Source organism: Moschus berezovskii, chromosome 20 (genome assembly GCF_049115385.1).
Source record: "Moschus berezovskii isolate FMDL1 chromosome 20, NW_MosBer_1.0, whole genome shotgun sequence".
NCBI classification, from domain to species: Eukaryota; Metazoa; Chordata; class Mammalia; order Artiodactyla; family Moschidae; genus Moschus; species Moschus berezovskii.
This window is the reverse complement of record NC_142479.1, coordinates 58,041,608-58,063,493: the sequence shown is the minus strand read 5'-3', so window position 1 is coordinate 58,063,493 and position 21,886 is coordinate 58,041,608. Positions and strand designations below refer to the sequence as shown.

Sequence of the window (21,886 nt, the reverse complement as noted above, 5' to 3'; positions counted from 1 at the left end):
TGGTTAAGTGGTTTATCACTTAGCTAGTGCTTTTTGGAGAAGGAAGTGGCAACCCACTCCAGTGTTCTTGCCTGGAGAATCCCCGGGACGGGGGAGCCTGGTGGTCTTCCGTCTGTGGGGTCACACAGAGTTGGACATGACTGAAGTGACTTAGCAGCAGCAGCAGCAGTGCTTTTTTTAAGTTCTTACATGTTTTTATCTTTCCCTTTTTCTCTTCATTAGGTCAGTCTTACCATTTATGTAATTAATTGCTGTATCCTTTCTACCCCTTTCTTGAGGTGGGTTTGGGAAGAGCAAGGGGGAACTCCAAAAGAGCAGTTCTTGAATTTGCTGTTTCTGTCATGTATTTTTTCTTTTGGTAATTTCAGCTTTTACTTTAATTTTATTCTTAGTTTGTTTTTCTTGCCATATTCTTTTTATTTTACATCCAGTCTCTTAATGACTTAAGGGATACACTCTAGCCATAAAAAAATGGAATGTTCATTGCCCACTTGGAGAGCTAGTTCATGTAATGGTTTACTTCATGAGGAGAAAATATACCTCCCTTTTACTATTTCTTGTTTTGATTTTTATATATTTTTCTAATCTAGTCAATATTTAAAGTTTTGGTGCAGTTTTTGGATTCTAATTACCTAAATTCTCCCGTTCATCTACTGGTGATCTCTGGGTTTTGTCCCTGGTAATGTTGGTCCCTCTTCTACCTCAAAATGTTATCTCCCCCAGAAATCCAGCCCTGGTTTAAATAGGTTGCAAAAGGTATTTTTTCCAAAACAGGACCAGTTAATGTTGTCTACCAAAAGTGTATGTTTAGTTGGTGTAATTTCCTTTCAGAGACAATTGTTGCTTACTAGAATTCTTCTACTTTAGTGTAAGTTTTCCAGTCTGACCTTCACAGGGCCTTATTTGAATACCACCCATCTATGTCACTGCAAGGAGGAGGCAGTTGAGGAAGGTTGATAAAGACTGAATTGTTCTCAGTCTTTTTCTCAGTCTGTTTTCTTCTGTGCACGTCCGTGAAGGCAAACAGCTTTCAAGAGAAGTGTGTGCTTCTGAAACTAGATGTAGTTCTCGCAGTCGTTGCAGAGTTTCGGTGCTAACCTTTTGTCTTTATTCTGGTACTCCCTTGCTCCTAGCATCCCATGTCATAGTGTCATTCCACAGGCAAGTCATTTCTTCTAGGACTGCATGCTACCCAGGTGACCTCTCCTGGTCATGATTTGGCAAATGCCAAATCCTAACACTAGAACCTAGGGATCCTGCATTCAGTATGACCTGAAGTTTAAAGCCTAAAATTATAAAAATCCTATCATTTAAAAACAAAACAGAATTACATTGTTTGAAGACTTAGATTATTTTTCACTGTGGACTTAACTAGGGAGGTTATTTCTTGTTGTGTCCACATGTATACAAAAGAAGTTTAATGAAAATTGTTTTTATCCCCTTGGAATTAGTCTAATTAACACAAAGACTATGGGTATGAACACTCACCATACCATATTCATTTTCATTACTTAAAATTGTTTTTATCCCCTTGGAATTAATCTAATTAACACAAAGACTATGGGTATGAACACTCACCATACCATACCATATTCATTTTCATTACTTTATAACAGTAGATTTTAGGCTAGGCTAAAGAGCAGCTAATGAGTTGAGTGAAGCCCAGGGAAACTTGCCATGTTGTTTCAGGCCTCCTGGAATTCTTTTTTTGGAGATACGAAAAGAACAGGAAAGGTGTGGTTGGTAAGGCTCTTGGTGGATGAAGTTGCTGAAGAGGGCAGGTCATGTTCTACCTAGAAATCTGGAGCCAGCTATTCCCTGTAGCAGATAGTGGAAAAGCATCATGGTAGTAGAAACATACAGGTACTGTAAAGTGTTCTCAGTGAGCACTTAATGGGCTTCACATAATTAGTTCTCTTTATTGGAGAAGAAGTGGATTTGATTTACTCAATTACTTTGACGGTTAGTGTGTTGGAGAAATGGAAATCTTTTAACAAACTGATCAAACTTTTCGTTAACTGTGTCATATATGTAGCTAGAGAGAGGGAATTTTGAATCTTTGGGATACTGAATGGGGAGCTGAGTTTTTATCAGACCCTGAATCGAGTGTTACTTGGCTTTTCCCAGGTTCACCGGAACAGCACAGCGCGTTCTGGCTGTGATGTGAACCCTTCCTGCGCGCTATGCGGCTCAGGCAGTGCCAGCACCATGCCTCCAGAAATCCACTACGAAGCCCCTCTGTTGGAACGCCTATCCCAGTTGGACTCCTGTGTTCACCCGGTTCTAGCATTTCCAGATGGTAAGAAAGGTTCCATGAAGTCTAATAGTGAGACTTAAAGGGTTCAAACTGAAAGATAGTTGGCCAAGATTCTGGTACCGTCTAGGTACTGTCCAGGTATTACTGTCAACAAAATATTCTCTTAGGATTTTGCACATTGTGCGCAACAGATCCCCTCAACCAGAATGTGCCACTGAAACATTACAGCTTGCTAAGAGATTTCACCCTGAGGCTTCAGGTGGTGAGGGTGAGACAGTTGCCTGTGTTATGATGTAAAACAGCATGGGCAGCATTGTTTGGGGAGAATGTCTTCATACGGGGGTGGGGGGGGTTACACACTATGGTTACCTGACTGCTTTCTCAGGTGTGCACAAGCATAGATCCTCAGAGTTCGCATGTGCTGGGTTTTGTTTTTGTTTTTTATTTTTAAAGTTGATCTACCTGATAAGCCTCTATGTCTGCTGATTTTCTCTTCCACCTCCCTTTTCATAATTGCTTTTTTCACACCTCACAAAAGAAAGTCACTCCTCTTATCCATACTGAGTCTTGCTGTGGGTCTTGCCCATCCCCCAGAGTATAAAAACCTTGGGCAGTAGGGACACCAAAGGAACCATCTCAGAGTTCATGGCTCCTGAAGAAGAATCCTGTGGGAGTTAAGTAAAAGGAAATTTGAATAAATAATGAAGATGGAGGTACAGTATTTTTTTTTGTATATAACGTATGGCAAGATCCTCTACCTTTTCTGTTACTTTAGAATAATAACTTACATTTAGAATTAATAACTTACATGTGAAACTAACATATTGCACATCAACTATACCGTATTTAAATTTTAAAAATACTTGATAACTGAAATTAGATTTTACTGTGACTGAAGTCTGATTGAAGAAATAGATTTTAACATGCCAGGGTGTTGGTATAAAATATTTTTAATGTGTATTTTAGTTTCTTTTTTTATATGTAAAAACTGTCTTTTTTCTTTTTTATATATAATTTATTTATATGTTTTAGCTGCACTGAGTCTTTGTTGTTGCGTGCATGGGCTTTTCCCTAGTTGCTGTGAGCAGGTGTTAACCCTTCATTGTGGTATGTGGGCTTCTTGTTGCAGAACACAGGCTCTAGAGCAGTTTGGGCTTCAGTGGTTGTGTCATGTGGGCTTCAGTAGTTAGGCTTCTGGGCTCTAGAGCACAGGCTTAATAGTTGTGGCACACAGGGGGCTTCGTTGCTCTGTGGCATGTGGGGTCTTCGCAGACCAGGGGTTGAACCTGTGTGTCCTGCAAATTCTTTACCACAGAGCCACCAGGGAAGCCTGTAATTGTCCTGAGTTTATAATTTTTCTAAAAATTACATTTTGGAATTCCCTGGCAGTCCAGTGGTTAGGACTCTGCTCTTTCACTGCCAAGGGCCTAGGTTCAGTCCCTGGTCAGGGAACTGAGATCCCACAAGCCTCTCAGTGTGGCCAGAAAAAAACTCTAAATAAAGAAAAATTACATTTCAAATGGTGAGGAGTTCATGAGTAAAAATTTTGAAAACTACTCTGTAGACTACAGAAGACAGTGTTTTCATAATTTGGATTGGTTTCATTGGTTTGCAGATAATCTCCCAATCTGGCCCCAACCTCCAGAATACTTCAGTTCTCTGAGGATAAGGGACTATGTTTCTCTCCCTACTCTGTCCTTCATAGCACCTTACAGATAGTCTGTACACATTTTTGAAAGGAGGGTAACAAAAATTGGGGTCTGGGGAATGAGAATTATGTTGGATGTAAAATTTAGCGGTATGCAAAGAAAATCAGGTTTTTAGCATGAGTGTTATATTATCTTTTTCTTAAAGGGACACATAATTTGGGCTTTTTGGATCATACTGTCTAGGTTTAGTCTGTGTTGGAACTAGGCAACTCTGCCTTTGTACCACAAAACCAGTATGTAGACTATTATAAGGAGGTGGGTGTGACTGTTTAAATGAAACTTTATTTATATTTATAAAAGCAGTCATTGCAGATAAACTATCCTAGAAAATCCCCTCTTGTAATTGATCAAACATTAGATGACCATAATCCCCTCAGATTTCTTATCTGTTCTTCAAATGATTGGATTCTTTCTTGGTCATCTAAATCTGTTAGCTTCCTCAAGCCTTATTATTAAGACTCTCTCCAACTGTAAGAAAGGGCATGGTGTAATAGTCTTGCTGCCATGTGACTTCTCCTTAGAGTGGAAATATTTAGAAAACTTGAAACATATGAACTAGGCAAGGGTTTAGATCAGGAGTAATGGAGCAGTAAATACACTTTAGAGCATAATGAATGGAAAACACTAAACCATTTTCCTCTGTGCTTAGATTCCAGAGTCATTGACTTTTACCCTCTCCTGCCATTTGGATTATGGCTTATGTAACTTAAGATATTATTTGTATAGCATTTATAGTTTATATGCACTTCTCTTATTCTTGTCTCATTTGGTTTTCTCAGTAATCTTATAAAGTTACTTCAGTTTTACATATCAAGAAATAGGCTTAGAGAGGTTGTGGTTTATCTCAGGCTACATATCTGATGTAGCAGGCTCCAAAATTTAAACCCAGGTAATCTAATTCCTGTCCTCCTTTTCACTATAATTCATGCTTCTCCCCAGCCAGGTTATTAAGAGAAGTCCGATTTCTGCCCATTTCCAGGCTGCAGCTCCAGGTAGAGATACCAAGAACATTTGTTGAGTTATTCTTTTAAGATTACAGTGTTGAATTGCATGGTCTCATATTTGAATAAAGAAGCCTGAAGCCTATATAGTTATATTAAGATTCTGATAAGATCTTTTGCCTGTTGAATCAGTTCAGTTCAGTTGCTCAGTCGTGTCCGACTCTCTGCGACCCCATGAATCACAGCACGCCAGGCCTCCCTGTCTATCACCACCTCCCGGAGTTCACTCAAACTCATGTCCACAGAGTCAGTGATGCCATCCAGCCATCTCATTCTCTGTCGTCCCCTTCTCCTCCCGCCCCCAACCTTTCCCAGCATCAGAGTCTTTTCCAGTGAGTCAACTCGTCGCATGAGGTGGCCAAAGTATTGCAGTTTCAGCTTTAGCATCAGTCCTTCCAATGAACACCCAGGATTGATTTCCTTTAGAATGGACTGGTTGGATCTCCTTGCAATCAGTATCAGCTGATAAATATGTTGATCATTGCTTTGTCAACAGTATTACCTTGCATAGTTGTGAATTCTCTCTCCCATCACCTAAATATGCCCAAGACCCCTGCCTGACATCTCCTGATCCATCATTCTGTAGTCCCTGTGGTCCTTATTTTCCGGCCTGTCTCTGTCTTCTCTCCCCACCTCCACCCTTTCCCCACTCCTCTCTCCCTCTGTCAGTCACACACACACACACACACACATATATCCTAATCATGACATTGGAGTTTGGACAAGAGAGATGGTCATTAAATTCTCTTTATGAGACAGTAAAGGAGAATAGTATATATATTTTTTACTTTCTCAAGTCGATCATTAACGTATCTGCCTATGAATACAGTAGACTTTCTGTGGCTCGACCCAGGGACCGAATTATTATGTCTAATATTGTGACTATTGGGATTTTTTACTTGATTCACACACCTGCCACACTCAGAATACAGAATGCCACATTTGTAAACTGGAAGATTGCCAGGGCCACGAAGATGTGAATAGTGTCTCCTGAAATATGGAGATTCCCCAGATCTTTTTGTGTATAATAGGGTAATAGTGAAGACTAGCAGCCAGCATACTGGGTGGGTCAAACCTGACCTCTGGGCCACCCCATTCTTCTCTAGAATACATTTAAAGATGGCAGGACTTCCAGCTTTTCACTTGCTGTAGTTTTGCTGATGTTTCCCTAGCCAGTCTGTGTACTTTGTTGGGAACCAATTGCAGCTCTTAATCCTAGAGTTCATCTCCCATTTTACCACACCTTAGCCGCTCCCATTCCTTTTAGGAACTGCTCCCTGGCTGGAAGGTGGAGGCATTAGGGTGTGATAACCCTTTAGTACTACCCTGGTGGCTCAGAGGCAAAGTGTCTGCCTGCCATGTTGGAGACCTGGGTTAAGATCCCCTGGAGATGGAAGTGGCAACCCACTCCAGTTACTCTTGCCTGGAAAATCCCATGGACGGAGGAGCCTGGTGGGCTACAGTCCATGGGGTTGCAAAGAGTCTGACATGACTGAGCGACTTCACTCACTCAACCCTTTACTATTCCAGAAACAGGAGCTTGTTTCCTTATTACCTCATTTAATCAAGCCAGCTAAACTGTAGCTTGAAATAGAGGATGTATAACCTTGGGGAAAAGCATGTTGACTTAGTTTTGTGCTTAATAAGAGCACCACCTGCTGGCCTTGAAGAGCTCTGCTGTTTTGAGAGAGCTTGCCAAGACAACTAGCTGTATCCGTGAGGCTGCTGCAACTTACCAGCAGGAGGAGGAAGTGAGCATGACTGAACACCATGAGAAAGTATGCTTGAGAAAATGGTGGATCATGGAATGTCAGACTCTGGCGGGCCTGAAGCTAAAGTCTTCTTTCTGTTTGAGGAAATAGTAACCTAAGGTGATGTTTCTTGTCATTGACCTGGTTAAGGATCTGTACCCTCCTGTCTGGTTAATACCACTTTAATGGCCATTGCCTATGCAGATGTGAAATGTGTGGAGTCCGCTAGCTGAAATGTTGTTCTCTTCCATTTTCATAACTAACTCTTTGCTTACTTTCAGGCCCTCTGTGTCTGTTTTCAGAGTTGTAGCTCTGTGTGGATCCCAGGTGTTACTACTCAGAGCATGAACTCAGACTAGCAGTTCCTAAGAGGTCATTTTTGTTCACTGGGAGGATTTAACTGGGTTTCTCTTCACTTTTATATGAAAGCTGCTAAAATACAGCAAACTTCTAGCAATGTATAGTAGCCCAAGTCCCATAAACAGTTTGTTATCCCTAACAGCTTATTCAGTGGGTTTTATAGGGGAAGTTGCCCTTGGTTCTGCTTAATACCCAACTCCAGAGCACATGGTAATGGTCTATACTTGTGCAAGTTTTTACTTATGAGCATTTAAATGGGAGTGGGGAAAGGGTTAGGAGTGGAGTTTTAGTTGAAAAGTCATTAATTTAGCGCGTTAGAGTTGAGAGGTGCAGTAGTCATCTAATCTGCTGCTGTTACTGCTGCTAAGTCACTTCAGTTGTGTCCGACTCTGTGCGACCCCATAGATGGCAGCCCACCAGGCTTCCCCGTCCCTGGGATTCTCCAGGCAGGAACACTGGAGTGGGTTGCCATTTCCTTTTCCAATGTGTGAAGGTGAAATTGCTCAGTCGTGTTCGACTCCTAGCGACCCCATGGACTGCAGCCTACCAGGCTCCTCCGTCCATGGGATTTTCCAGGCAAGAGTACTGGAGTGGGGTGCCATTGCCTTCTCCCAGTTATCTAGTCTAGCAGTAACATAAATGGCAATAACAATAAATGTTTTTTCTCTCTTGTGCTTAGTGAGATTGATTTATAATAGATTAATTATTTGAGACGGGTCTAAGGTCTTGGGGTACAACAGAGAGAGTACTGCCATAAGCCTGTGCCTGCAGCAGACAAAAGAGGTGAGAGAGAGTTAGAACATGTGTGATAGGGTATCTCCAGCCCTGATCAGATCTTGCTGCCTCATTTTACAGATGAAGATGCTGAAGCCCAGCCAAGTGATTTGTTCTTGCTCTATCTTCCTACTCAGTGATGGAACCAGGACCTGTGTTCAGAACTACTTATTTGCGCTATAAAAGAGTGGGAGGAATAAAATCACTATGCTTTTGTAGTTCCATTAAACAGCCTATGCAGACTTCCCTCATGGTCCAGTGGTTAAGACTGCACACTCCCAGTGCAGGGGGCATGGGTTCAATCCCTGGTTGGGGAAGATCCCACATGCCATGTGGTATAGCCCCCCAAAAGACCAAATAAATAAGAAAAACCAGCTTTTGCCAAGTGGGAGTAACTCTCCTGCTGACACAGGGGGTGTCCTGGGATATAGAAGAGGTGTTCCCCCTCTTCTTGAGCCTTCTTTATACCTTTGAACTCAGCCCAGCTTTCAGAATGTCTGTAGACAGTGCTTTATTTCCAGTATACCCTTTTCCCCAACTACTATGAGCAAAGAATTTTTAATTAATTAAAATTCCCCTAAATTTAATTAAATTAGATTTAATACCTCTAAACTCATTATGTGGGAGATTTTTTTTTTTTTTTTAACATTTGACCTTTGGGGTGTGGGATAATCAAACCATTTTATTGAAGGGCTTGGGCGGGCTCTAAGGGCTAGGAGTACAGTGAGCTCTGATATCCTTGGCCTGGCTGAAAGCTGATTGATCATTTATTTTAAGGGTTGTGCTAGGTGAATTTGTTTTTTAGTGTGTAAAAGAAAGAATGATTATGGAAAAAATTTCACAAGAGAGCACTGTTCCCAGAGATGTGTCTTATTCTTTGAAGTGTCGTGAAATACATAGTCTGTGCTATAGGAAAGAGTTTTTTTGCTATACTGCAGAACTCTTCTGAAAAATAGTCTATACTCTTCACTTACTTGGGAATAATTTGAGAACTATCAGATTCCACCTCAGAATTAAACTGCTCCATTCTCTGGGTTTTCCTGGTGTCTCAGATGGTGAGGAATTGGTCTGCAGTGCAAGAGATCCAGGTTTGATCCCTGGGTCGGGAAGGTCCCCTGGAGAATGCCACAGAGAGAGGAGCATGGCGGGCTGTAGTCTATGGGATCACAGAGAGTTGCACACGACTGAGCAGCTAACACACTTAAGCATTTAATTCTTTGGGCCAAAGAATAATTTCATGATGTAGTGGCTAAGAGTGTGAGTTTTAGGATTTTACAGACTTGAGTTTGAATGTTGCTTGTTCCTTTCTAACCCCTGAAGGAGGAAATGGCAACCCAGTCCAGTATTCTTGCCTGGAAAATCCCATGGGCTGAGAGGAGCCTGACAGGCTGAAGTCCATAGAGTCTCAGAGTCAGACACAACTGAGCTTGTACACCGTGTTAGTTATTAAACTGTGTAAGCTTGACAGTTAATTCATCTTTCTAAATCTGTTTTCTGTCATTAAAAGGAGCATAGTCATGCATAGTGGAGTTGTTAGGACGGTGACCGATGCACAGAGCCCGCCACAGTACACTGGGCTTGTTAAGGGTCACTCAGCCCTCTCTTCTGTGCCCCCCACTCCTGGTTCAGATTGATTGCATCCTCTACTCTCCCCGGGAGCCAGAACCCCATGAATGTGTGAAGCGAAGTGAAGTTGCTCCATTGTGTCCGACTCTTTGCAACCCCATGGACTGTAGCCTACCACGCTCCTCCAACCATGGGAGTTTCCAGGCAAGAGTAATAGAGTAGGGTGCCATTGCCTTCTCCAGAGCATCTTCCTGACCCAGGGAACAAACTCGGGTCTCCCGCATTGTAGGCAGACGCTGTACCATCTAAGCCACCAGGGAAGTCCTAAGTACATTAAATATAATAAATATTAAGTAATTCTTGAAAAAGAAGGCATGCCAGAGGTTTTAGTGATTTTTGAAAGATGGAAAGCAAGATAACTATAGAGAAATAAAACTAGAAAAAAGGAGCCCGAAGCCTATAGTTTTGAGTCAACTCTTGTCAGGTAGCAGCCGGTAGAGGGGACAGTTCTTTGCCCACACTGAAAAAGGACAGAAAAACAGGAATGGGACCTGGGCATCTGGGTGATAGACCTGGACTTGTTGTAAAATATAGCTGGGTTAGACTTTAACCCTTTTTCATAACGCAGTGGTGTTTCATTCTGTGCTACAGCATTGAGGATGGACTCAGGGACTGGGACTTTTGAATGTGTCTCAGGTGGTTAATGATTGATTCCCAGGAGGAGCTGAGAGCTAAAGTGAGATGTGCTGATCTTCAGATGTAAAAGGACCATGAGAAGTTTTTCAGAACCCTCAAGAAAGACCCACCTGAATCCCTGGTGGTGAAGTTTCAGAATCAGACTAGAAAAGGAAAATGTAAAGTTCAGATTGCCACTGGAGGTTCTAGCCAGAGTAATAGGGCAAGATGTAGAAATAAAGGCATACGAATTGGAAAGAAAGTAAAGCAGCATTTTGCAAATGATGTACTTGTGTGTGTAGAAAATTCTAAGGATTCTACAGCAGCTAACAAAAGTTAATAATAGATTTAAGAAGATCACAGGATACAGGCCACTATGTTAAAAATTGCTATATTCCTACATACTAGCAGTAAGCATTTATAAACAACTTTTAAAAACTGATAATGATGACATTATCATTTGTAAGTCATCAAAAATATGAAGTACTCAATCAATTTAACAAAATGTGTGTAAGAACTGTACAATGAAAACCACCCAACCCTGATGAGAGGAAATAAAAGAAATCCTAAATAAATGGAGAGAAATACCATGTTCACAGATTGAAAGATTTGGTATTGGAGTTTGCCCCAAATTGGCTGAGTCAATATAATACCACAACAAGCTTCCCCCCCTTCCACCACCAAAAGTTTAAAAGAAGAAGCAGAGCACCTACTAATGATTGAGTCAAATTCCATCTTATTGGTGACACTGTAGTAATAGCTTTAAGGATCTGAGAGAAAACTGGTTTTAATCTTGAAATGCTCTTTCTAAAGAAATTACTCAAAGTCAAGTCCTCATTCTTAGGAAAATAAAAAAAGGAAACAAAATGGAAAGATGCAAGAAAGAGTAGTGAACTACTCCAAAAAGGTAGAAGTTATAATTAAGTCTAGAAGATTTAATTTGTAATATTTCAATATTAGCTCATCCACTTAAAAACCTAGATAATCCCCAGATAGGGAGGTGGTGGGGGTCTGGGGGAAGGAGGGGGAAATGATCTAGTTCTTATTAGGGAAAGATGCAGTGCCCAGTCCAGTAGCAGACAATAAATAGTTGTTGAAGGAATATATATCCTGATTAACTTTATGTTGAAAGAAAGAAATACCTTGAAATGTTTCAGTTTCTGGAAGAATAAGAACAGGATGTTTATATAGTCTTTCAAACCAGTAGAGTTTAACAGATTTAGCGGAACACGGGAACAAAGAAAAGACCATCATAGATTTTGGTTTTGTTTGGAACTTGAAAATAAAAGACTTCCCTGTGAGTAGAAGAGCAGCCCTCAGTGCTGCTCCAGGAAACAGATCTTCCCCGTGGCAGTGTTTGTTCCTCGCAGCCATCCTGTCACTGGGCACACAAGAGAGGGGTGTGAGGGGGTCTCGCTCCCCGGAGAGCCGGAGCTCAGGGGTCTGGACTGATGGTGGCGTTTTGTGTTTCTTGCAGATGTCCCCACAGGCCTGCACTTCCAGAGCATGCTGAAATCTCAATGGCAGAACAAGCCTTTTGACAAAATCAAACCTCCAAAAAAGTTTTCACTTAAGCACAGAGCACCCATGCCAGGCAGTCTGCCAGATCCAACTCGTAAAGACAGGCACAAGTTGGTCAACTCCTTCCTAACAACAGCCAGTAAGTTTCAGGGGTCCATAGAGTCCTCCAATTGCTTTTCTATTCCTCTGATGTTCTCCGGTTACTGGTATGGCCATGGCAGTGTGATGGGGTTGGGAGAGAGAGTTGACAGATGCAGTTCAGCTCACAGTCTTCTTTTTCTGCTCATCTTCGATGCTCTGGGATGGACTGTGAAAGCAGTTCCAGACATCAGGTGCTCTGGGGCTCAGTGAACAGCCGAGCGGGCTGTGGCATCGGGCGCATCTGTGGGCCAGCTGTCTTTTGTAGTCTGGTGTCACATTTTTCTCCAGTTGAGAGTCCGCTGGGCTCCCTGGCCTGTCCTGGCCAGTGTGTTGCTTGCTAGGAGCTTCAGTCCCAGAGGACTGTCCTGCTGCCCTGGGTGTCTGTCACTGACCTAGAGAGAACTCAAGAGCTTGAAACTCAAATAAGAAAAGGTTGAGAGAAGACATTTCACAGCTCTTTTTCTGTTCCCCTCTTCAGAGCTGTCCCATCACCAAACCCGGCCTGACAGGACCCACAGGCAGCACTTAGACGATGTGGGGGCCGTGCCTATGGTGGAACGAGTGACAGCGCCAAAAGCAGAGCGCTTGCTCAATCCGCCGCCACCCGTGCATGACCCAAACCACAGCAAAATGAGATTGCGAGACCATTCATCTGAGAGAAGTGAAGGTAGGGCCAGGCCCGACACCCCCGCCTGCATTTGCACCTGCGCAGGGCTTTCTGGGGCAGCTGGGCTTCCTGTAACTGCCCCTAGCTGTGTCCTTCACTTGCTAGGAAGGCAGAGTAGAGGGGTGCGACTGCTTCTAAGTGTAGGTCACTGTTAACTGCTCTAGCAACCTCTGCTCCACCCCCCTGCCTCCCATCAGCCAGTTTGCTTCATCTTTTTATCATCTAGGCTTAGAAAGCATTTTTGCCTTTATTGAGTATTGCTGGCCTTCCTGACTTGTGCTGGAAGTAGAGCCCGTTGAGGTAGCCATGTATTTCTCTTTTCTGTTGACCTCTGCAGTATTGAAGCATCACACGGACATGAGCAGTTCGAGCTACTTGGCGGCCACCCACCACCCACCACACAGTCCCTTGGTGCGACAGCTCTCCGCCTCCTCAGACACCTCTGCACCCACCAGCTCTAGCCCACAGGTCACAGCCAGCACGACTGTAAGTACCCGCGTGGAGTGGGCCGGACAGCCCCTCTGCAGTGACAGCTCCTCCAGTGTGGAAAGAGGGTCATGAGGGCCAGGGCAGTTATGAGGACTTAGCTCATCCTGACTTGTGTGTCTTTTTTAAGTCAAAGTGGTGCTATTTAATCCTCCATTACATTGTTGTCCTTGAGTTGTTCTTAGTAGAGATGGATCTGAGCTGAGCCAGCCATAGAAAGCTTGAGGCAGAGACAAACTCTTTGGTGATTTGTGACTGTTCAAGATAGGTGGGACTAAGTTTCGCACAGAATTGCACACTACCATGACTCTTACCTCCATTGGCCTGAGAAATAAACATGAGAGGAGGGATGCAGAAGAGGTGTTTGTGGGCCTTAGAGACGTTTGATTTCCTTGTTTTTAAGCTCGAGGGGAGTGAAGCTGGAGTGCTGGGAATAAACACTGGGTGCTTGGAAGGGAAGGTTAATGTGGAGCCTGTTTTTTAGGTGTGCAGAGCAGAATCAGAGATCCAGCAGGCCACACCGGCAGGACTGACATGTGCGCTCATAGTGGCAGGCTCTCTGACTCCTGACCAGCTTTTGTAGTACCACTCTCCACCCCAAAAGCAGTTTGCATGGCCATTCCAGACACACAGTCACGTTAATATTCTCTGATGTTTTCATTCCTCAGAATGTGCCTCCTTGAACACATGTACCTGTAGCTGCTTTGTGCCCACCAAAAGGGTCCTTTATGTAGTAATCATCCTAATAATAATGGAGGTAGTAATAATAGAATGCTGCTGCTGTAAATGTTCACTGTGTCCATGCTAGGTACATATGAGTTACCGCATTCACCTGTAACACCCTTTAAGGTGCGGGTGGTATAGAAGATACCCATTTTGTTGGCAGGAAAACTGAGGCTTTCCAAGGTTAAGTGAATAGCATAAGGTGAGGAGACCTGTCAGGGTTACAGTTGGGATTCCAACCCAGGCGGTCTGGCCACAGAGCCAGCTCTCTCGGGTCGTGCAGTACAGAGTGAACCTGGGTTGGGGCACAGCGAAGGTGACTTAGGCAGGGGCTCTGATGCCCTTTCAGAGCTTACACCAAGAAACTTCAAAGCCCACAAAATGTGCTCACTAGGCTCTGCGATCAGGTGGGCATTCATGTCGTTAAAAATCAGATAGTCTTTCCCAGGTGACCTTGTTCCTCCCCGCTTTGTCCCCTCCCACACCCACAGGTTTTATCTCCATTGTGGTGTAGTCTCTGTGGTAAGCCCAGGCACCCATTAGCAGGGATCTCAGAAAAACAAAGTATTTTACAGAGACTAATTCCGATGGAAGTCTTTTCTCAGATCCAGGACTTGGTGAAACATCAGTGTTTTTTTCACATGCCACTTTCTCATGCCTGGAAAATGTAAACTTAGGCCTGAATCACTTGAAATTTTTACTTACTATCTAATGAGCATCAATTTTGTATACCTCTGTGCTGACCCTTGAGGCTCTCGTTGCCAACTTTTTTCAGAGAATCTGGATTTATTTAATAGCAGGAAGAGTGATAGGCCAGATGGTTAAGGTGAGAAGCTCCAGGACACTGGAGAGGAGTGGGGAGCCCGGGGGATGGGCTGTGTGCTCATGCTTGCCGCAGAAAGCCACGTGAGCTGACCGGTGCAGCAGAATCACCTCTGTGGTCTTTTTTTCTTCTTCTTGGACTCCCTGGATATTCTGATTTAATAGTTAGAAGAAATGGGACCCTGAACCTATTTTTTCTCTTAAATATCATCTTGCACCTCACCTTCTTTCTAGCAGCCAGGTTTGGGAACCACTTTTCATTCTCATCACCAGCCCTCCACCTCTGGTCCTAAACAGGAGAACATAGTTAGGTTAGACCAAGTAAGTGTCTTCTGGAATTGGGGCATCTACATGTGGGGTGGGGGTTGGGGCTGTTGAACCCCACAGCCCGCTCCTGTCTCCCTGCCTTGAAGGTATTGACAACAGGCCCAAGGAGATTCAGGGAAAATATATGCTTGCTTCTGCCAGCAGTTTCACACTTGTTCTTGACCACGGTCCAGGGAAAGCTGTCTATTGAGGTTCCTTAGGTACACTTCCTGCGAGTTCAGCAGCCATGTGGCAGAGGCCTGCGGGAGCGAGTCCACTGAACCTCAGCCAGGCAAGGCTTGCAAGTCTCTTCAGCTGTTCTGGTCAGCCAGTTACCCTGAATTCGTGAAGTCAGTGACCGTCTGTTCTCGTTGATAGCAGAGGAAACTGAGGTGAAAAAGACATTGCGATAACCTGACATCATAGGTCACAGCTGCTAAGATCCTGGCCCGGGAAATACTGCCTTTCAGCATTCGCTGAGAAGGTCCTGAAATGATCGGATGGATCGGTCATGGATCCCCTTCCAGAAACAAGAAATCGAGGGAAACAGCCTCTTCCCCCCGATCCCCCCTTCACTGACCCCTTCCCTCTGGGCTGACCACACTTGGTGGTTTGGGTTTGAATGCAGCCTCTTAGGTGTTTGCAGCTATGTTTTCGCCATGACAGCATGTTTGTCATCCCACTGTTTCCCTCTGGCCTCTCACAGCTCAGTTGCCAGTCTCTGTTTCAGGGCAGGGTGTTTGCTATCTGGGCATAGGCAGCCCTCGGACTTGCCCCTCCATCTAAGAAACTGTGCCCCTTGGCTCCCTGCTCGATTCCTCCCGTCTCCCAACTGCTGCAGAAGGCCCCGCCCCTGCTCCCTAATATTGGATCCTTACTAAGTGTTCTTTCCTAGGAGTTTGATCTTAACTTCCTGTAGGAGTGAATCTCGTTTCTCCAGGAGTGTGAGCTCTATAGCCAAGGCCTCTTCATCCATTTCCCTCCGCTCCTGTCCATTGATACAGCTAGAACGCTCTCAGCTTTTTCCCTAAGAATAATAAAAAGAGGAAATCACATAAGGGTTCAGCAGATGCTGGGCACAGATTTAGCTGAAGAATTCAGATCTGTGAGAAGGAAGTGCTTTCATGGCAACCAAGGTTAGCAGATCCACTGAGCTCAACCTGCCATGGGCATCTTTCAGGATGGAAGAGTTCGTCTTTTTAGTCCAGAGAGTTACCTTGAGGCTTAAGCATTGCTTTTTCCACGATGGGTCTGTGTAGTAGAGATAAAAGGGGGGAAACAGGAGGTTTGGTGCGGGGGGGGGCGGTGTTAAAGGTGTGTGGAGGAGTCTAAACTGTGGCAGTTGTCTCAAGGCACCAGGACACCCAGCTCTGTGAAACTGAGTAGAGGGCTCTCTTCATGCTAGCACGTGAATAGAGAGGGCGGCCAGTGAGGCTTGTGACGGGAAGGTCCTCCTCAGGCCCCACCTGGTATCTCTCCTGAGCACACTGCTGGTGGGAGACCATCCCCACAATGCAGGCAGTTGCTGTCATCCCTGCTTGGGCCCTCCCCCGGGACCCAGATGCCTGGTTATTGGTGGTCCTGTTTTAAATCTCAGGTTTAGGATTTTATGTGTGTAGAATTGTTCCTCCCTTTTAAACTTGCCTTTGCCTTACAGCAGCCAGTAAGGAGGAGAAGGGGAGAGAGCTCCTTTGATATTAACAACATTGTCATCCCAATGTCTGTCGCTGCAACCACCCGTGTAGAGAAGCTCCAGTACAAGGAAATCCTCACCCCCAGGTAGAAGCCCTGCACGATCGGCTCTGCTCTTTGGTCTCCCTGTTACTGCTGTTTCCTGTCCCCTGGTCACTGAGTTGTGGGGCCTAGCCTTGGCTTTTGTCATTAAGAGAAGGGATCAGAGTGAAATTATTTCTATATATAGTTTCCTTCATTATATGTGAGCCAACCAGACCACAGGCCACAAACTGGCTATAGACATGTTTTGTTTGATGCATACAAATGTGTTTTAAAATACTGAATTTGTTGTCAGTATCAAAGCAAGATTTCACATAGGAATCTTTATTTCTAGTGTTTGTTGACAAATCAAAAATTTGGGCAACCCCGTCTATGCATCCCCATGTGGTAGCAACCAGTTGGTACTGAGTAGCATTGGTGCCCTTTAAACAGGTTCTTCTGCTTGAGTTTGTCGGTCCCCCAGCTCTGCTCCCACCCTCAGCCTGCTTTCCCTGTTTCTGGCCCTTGTGGGCATCGAGTGTGAGGCCTCTGATGGAAAGAGTCCCCGTGAGAGCAGGTGGTGAGCACTCGTTGCCTCGTGCATGTGTTTTTCTGGCCTGACTGCCTGCATTCTCACAATTCTGCCTTCTTCGTTTTGCAGCTGGCGGGAGGTTGATCTTCGGTCTCTGAAGGGGAGTCCTGACGAGGAGAACGAGGAGGTAATGGCATGGTCGGTCCTCTTAGAAGAGCACACACACTGCAGATACTTCAAGGCCTGTGGGTGTTAAATGCAGGCTTCGTTGTATTCTCGTCCTTACCAGGAAGAGCCTGGTATGCGGCAGGCAGCGCGGTGCTGCTTCTAGAATTGATCTACCCCCACTTAAATCCCCACTTCCTGGCAGAAGCGGGGGATCCACAAAGGAGCTCTTTTGCAGATCGAGGACCTGTCTGACGCAGCCTTCGCCGCTCTGCATGCCAAATGTGAGGAGATGGAGAGGGCTCGGTGGCTGTGGACCACGAGTGTGCCACCTCAGCGGCGAGGCAGCAGGTGATGGGGCAGGCGCAGGTCCCCAGGGCCTGTGGAGGGAGGGTGGGCGGGGAGCTCAGGCCCGAGCTGTGTCCATGGGTTGTCACTGAGTTGCTCTTTGTATTTCTCACTGGCATTGGTGGAGAATGCACAAGTTCCCTGGTGTTTGTTGGGACCAGTGTGGGTATAAGTAGTCAAAGGCTGGGTCCTTGCTGGATGGTTGCTGTCCAGTTATGACAAACTCTGGTGGTCTCCTGACTCCAGGGGTAGGAGTAGGCCATCTGGGAAGTTGGAGGCTGATAGGGAGTGTGGTAATACGATGGGAGGAGCTTTGGAGGCCTCCAGACCAGCTCGCCTTCTGCAGACAGTGGACTGTGCACAGCTCTGTGCTCCCCCTTGACTTGGGAGAACTGTCCTACCCTCTCTCCTTTAATGTTACAGTGAGCAGCCCTCAGGGTTCTTAAGTGGAATGCATTTAGGGCTCTTGTTCTTACTTTTTGCCCATAGCGTGTGCCTGCCCCTGTGCGCAGTGACGAGGGAAGCAAGGGTTTGTGGTTCCAAGGAACGAACTGCTGGTGTCTATCTGCCTCAGTTCTGCTGGTCAGGAGGCTTTTGTCATGCATGACATGACATGCCACCTTTTTTGGCTTTTTTTTGGTATGACAAAAGCCTGCTACCTCCCCAACCCCAAAAATGAATATACGAGAAACTCCTGTCACCAGGCACTCAGATTGCACTTCTTGGGGTACAGGTCTTACCGGTCATCAGATGGACGGACAACACCCCAACTGGGCAGTGCCAACCCCTCCACCCCCCAGCCCGCCTCCCCAGACGTCAGCAGCAGTCACTCCTTGTCAGAGTTCTCCCATGGGCAGTCCCCCAGGAGCCCTATTAGCCCGGAGCTGCACTCGGCCCCCCTCACTCCCGTGGCTCGGGACACCCTCCGACACCTGGCCAGTGAAGACACGCGCTGTTCCACACCAGAACTGGGGCTGGACGAGCAGGTGAGCAGCAGCACCTTTCCGTGGATTGGGGGCGGCAGATGGGGCAGTTGGGGGGACAGTACCTGCTCAAGATGGACCCTCATTTTATGGACCACCACCCCCCATCCCCAGTTTGAAGGGGACAAGGGACTGTACTTGAAGTTGACCTTCTGAAGGTGCCATGGAACACTGGCCCTTGTTACAAGGGTGCCCGCTCTGAGAATCGTCCCCAAGCCTGCCCTGGAGCCCACAGACTTGGCGCCGGTCCTCACCATGGTGTCTTGTCTGCCCACAGTCAGTCCAGCCGTGGGAGCGGCGGACCTTCCCCCTGGCGTACAGCCCCCAGGCGGAGAGTGAGGACCAACTGGATGCACAGGAGCGGGCGTCCCGCTGCACTCGGCGCACCTCGGGCAGCAAGACTGGCCGGGAGACAGAGGTGGCGCCCACCTCGCCTCCTGTCATTCCCCTCAAGAGTCGGCATCTGACGGCCACAGTCACAGCTCAGCGTCCAACTCACAGATGAGTGGGATACGAGAATCTAAACAGACTCACTAACTATTGGCATTAAAGCTTCAGAAATCTCTGCGTTTGATATTCAAACATCATATGCCGAAAATTTTCACAGTTTTTAGTGAATTTAAGGAATTTAGATTCTACTTTGGTGTTTTTTTTTTTTTTTTTTTCCTTGATTTTTGTTCTGTTTTGGTTTCCATGTTTTCTTGTCGCACACCTGAGCACTTCCTCCGTTGGCAAACAGAAGTTCAGGATAAGAGCCTGCTGGCCTGGTCCCGGCACCTCCTCTGCACTGTTGAATCACTGGACTTAGCCATGTTGATGGTCACCCCTCTCCTTCGCCCGAGCGGGCAGGCTGGGCCAGCCAGGTGGGCAGAGGGGAAGGACTCTCCAGCTCAGTGTCGCCCCCTGAGGTGAGGGTTGGGGAGAGCAGTGTGCTCTGGGCTCTCGCTGGCCTGTCCCTCTGTGGCTTGGCTCAGCTCTGGCCCCCCAGCTGGATCCCCTTGGTCGTCTGTGCTGGAGCACCCCAACCAGAGCCTCTTGACCGGCCCTGCCAGCTGTTCCCAGTCAGCCCTCAGCTGACAGAATGGCTTCCCCTTGTCCCCCAGATCTTGGAGACCCACCAGGGTTTCTTCTGCGTTCAGTCGTCCCTGTCTTGACTCCTTAACTGCAGTAACCTGGCTGCGGCTGCTCGGGTCCCCATCCTTCCCAGTCCCCTCATCTGCTCCCCCACACCAGACACACCCACACATATGGTCCTTCCCCTTGGAACATTTTTCTCACTTACCCTGGTCTGTGAAGGTGTAGGGTCTTCCCACTCCTCTGAATCTAGGGAGTCTGGGAAAGGAGCAGCCATTGCCACTCTGTAGTCCTGTTTTCACTGATGGGGTCATTCAGTCATTTGGTCGTATCCCCCTCCTTCGCCAGTCCGGTTCCCTGTCGGTGTCTGTCCGCCCCTCTTCTCTCGAGCTACTTTGCCTGTGGAACACTGTCTGGTCCTTGCTGTGGTTCCCATCACTCCCCGTCACCCCCTGGGTTAACCGTGTGCCTGTCTCATCTATGATCACATCACCGAAAGGGGGGCAATAAGGACTTTTTTTTTTTTTTTTTTTGCCATTTTGTAATCGTATAAGAATAGTAGACAAACTGCTTAATGTTGGGGTTTTTTCACAATTTTCAACATTAGTGATTTTTTTTTTTTGATTCTGTTTGCAAGTTAAAGGGTTTGTCATTGTTTCTTTAAAAAAACAATAATGCACCATATCCCTATGCATAAAGTGCTTCTTCTATTTATAAGGTTGAAAATTCTGAATAACCCTTTTAGCATTGTAAAAAAAAAAAACAAAATCAAAAATGGAAAAAAAAACTTGTATTTTGTAAATATTTTCTTTTCCTGCTTTGAGCTGTGTATTGGCAGCGAAACATGTAGCTGTCTTTGTTCTATAGAAATGCTTTTCTTCAGAGAAGCTGATCTTTGTTAATGTCTTGATTCTGTTCGCAAAGCACAGACTAGTGCTTAAAAAAAAAAAAGGAAGGAAAAATTGAAAAAAATAATAAAAAAAATTACAGAACGTAGTATGCCAGGCCTTTCTTGTCACTGGATGTGGTAAGGACCTGTCCTGCTGGGCGTGTTCCTCTGACTGGCGTCGAACCTTGGGAAGGATCCATGCCATCTTCCGGGCACAGGCTCCTCTTACAGTCACCAGAGAAGGGATGTGGGTTTTCATGGCTGTGGGGGGGTAAGAGATGTCAGGAGGAAAGGTGGTGGTTGTTGGATGTAAGTAATTGACCCATTGCTTTTTTTTTTCTAAGTTCGTTTCCTTTTTTTTTTTTGGCTGCGCTGGGTCTTCATTGTGGTGCGCAGGCTCGTTTCTATACTCGGGCTTTAACGTTCCTACCTCTAGTGAGGCCAGCACAGTGTGGCTTTTTTTTTTTTAATCTATTCTAAATTGCTCTCTCGGGTTCCCAGGTGGCTCAGTGACAAAGAATCCACCTGCCAGTGCAGGAGACATGGGTTCATTCTTGACCCGGGAAGATCCCACATGCCGAGTGGCAGCTAAGCCTGTACACCACAGCTACTGAAGACTGAGCAGCGCCCCGGAGCCAGTGCTCTGTGACATGGGAAGCCACTGTGGTGAGCCCGTGCACAGCAAGGAGACCCAGCACTGCCAAAAGTAATCAAACGATAAAATACACTGCTCTTTAGTGGAGATTTTACATCTCACTTTTGACCTCTAGGGTTGAGATCACTGAGGATTTAATATACTTTGCACAGAGCCTGAGCTGGTTCTCAGCAGCTTTCTTCTGGGGAAGGAAGAAAAGTTTTGATTTTCTTTGTAGAAGATGAGTTAAGTGGGTGGGCCTGGTTCTCTTCGCTGCTTCCTTTTTCCCTTTTCACAGCAGTCAGGTCGACACAGCCAGTGAAGCTGCCTGAGTGTTTTATATATATATATATTTTTTTTTTTAATCTTTTTTCACTCGAGTTCTGAAGTAGCATTTCTCTTTGGCTGCCCTGTTGCTGCTTCTGTAGTTGGCAGTTAAGATCTGCTGTACTTAAGCTTCTGTCTGCAATGGCTAAAGCATGTCAGGAAAAGCTGAGAAAAGTGATAATTTGTTTTGAAACTGTGAAAAAACTTGGACTGAGCACTATGACCTTGACATAATCACTAAGGAACAATAATTAATACAGTGGGTTCTGCTTTGCTTTGCTTTTCCTCTGTAGCCTCACCAGGGGCTGTTTGGGATCCCTAATTGAGATCTAGCACTCTCCATCTGAGATGAGGCTCAGAGGAGAGCAGCTCTGATCCTGGAAAGAACCAGAGCCCTTCATTCCACTGACTGGCCCACTCAGTGTCCTGCTTCAGCCCCAGGCCTCTTCGCTCATTTCCAGG

The 21,886-nt window shown here is 45.6% G+C and overlaps 1 protein-coding gene across 5 annotated transcripts in view; it reads left to right on the top strand.

Annotated features, from left to right (window-relative positions):
• KANSL1 (KAT8 regulatory NSL complex subunit 1) overlaps positions 1 to 20,570 on the top strand; it is a 179,811-nt gene extending 159,241 nt beyond the window's left edge. For 4 of the 5 annotated variants that reach the window (XM_055408116.2, XM_055408114.2, XM_055408115.2 and 1 more), the window contains 9 exons: positions 2,128 to 2,299; positions 11,571 to 11,753; positions 12,234 to 12,422; positions 12,760 to 12,908; positions 16,417 to 16,538; positions 17,134 to 17,191; positions 17,408 to 17,520; positions 18,251 to 18,503; positions 18,778 to 20,570. In XM_055408116.2, coding sequence (XP_055264091.1) covers positions 2,128 to 2,299; positions 11,571 to 11,753; positions 12,234 to 12,422; positions 12,760 to 12,908; positions 16,417 to 16,538; positions 17,134 to 17,191; positions 17,408 to 17,520; positions 18,251 to 18,503; positions 18,778 to 19,005 — 1,467 coding nt within the window. In that variant the 3' untranslated portion in view covers positions 19,006 to 20,570. The remainder of the gene's footprint in view (positions 1 to 2,127; positions 2,300 to 11,570; positions 11,754 to 12,233; positions 12,423 to 12,759; positions 12,909 to 16,416; positions 16,539 to 17,133; positions 17,192 to 17,407; positions 17,521 to 18,250; positions 18,504 to 18,777) is intronic. The other variant, XM_088829183.1, reaches the window with a different exon arrangement.
• Positions 20,571 to 21,886: the final 1,316 nt, after the last annotated feature.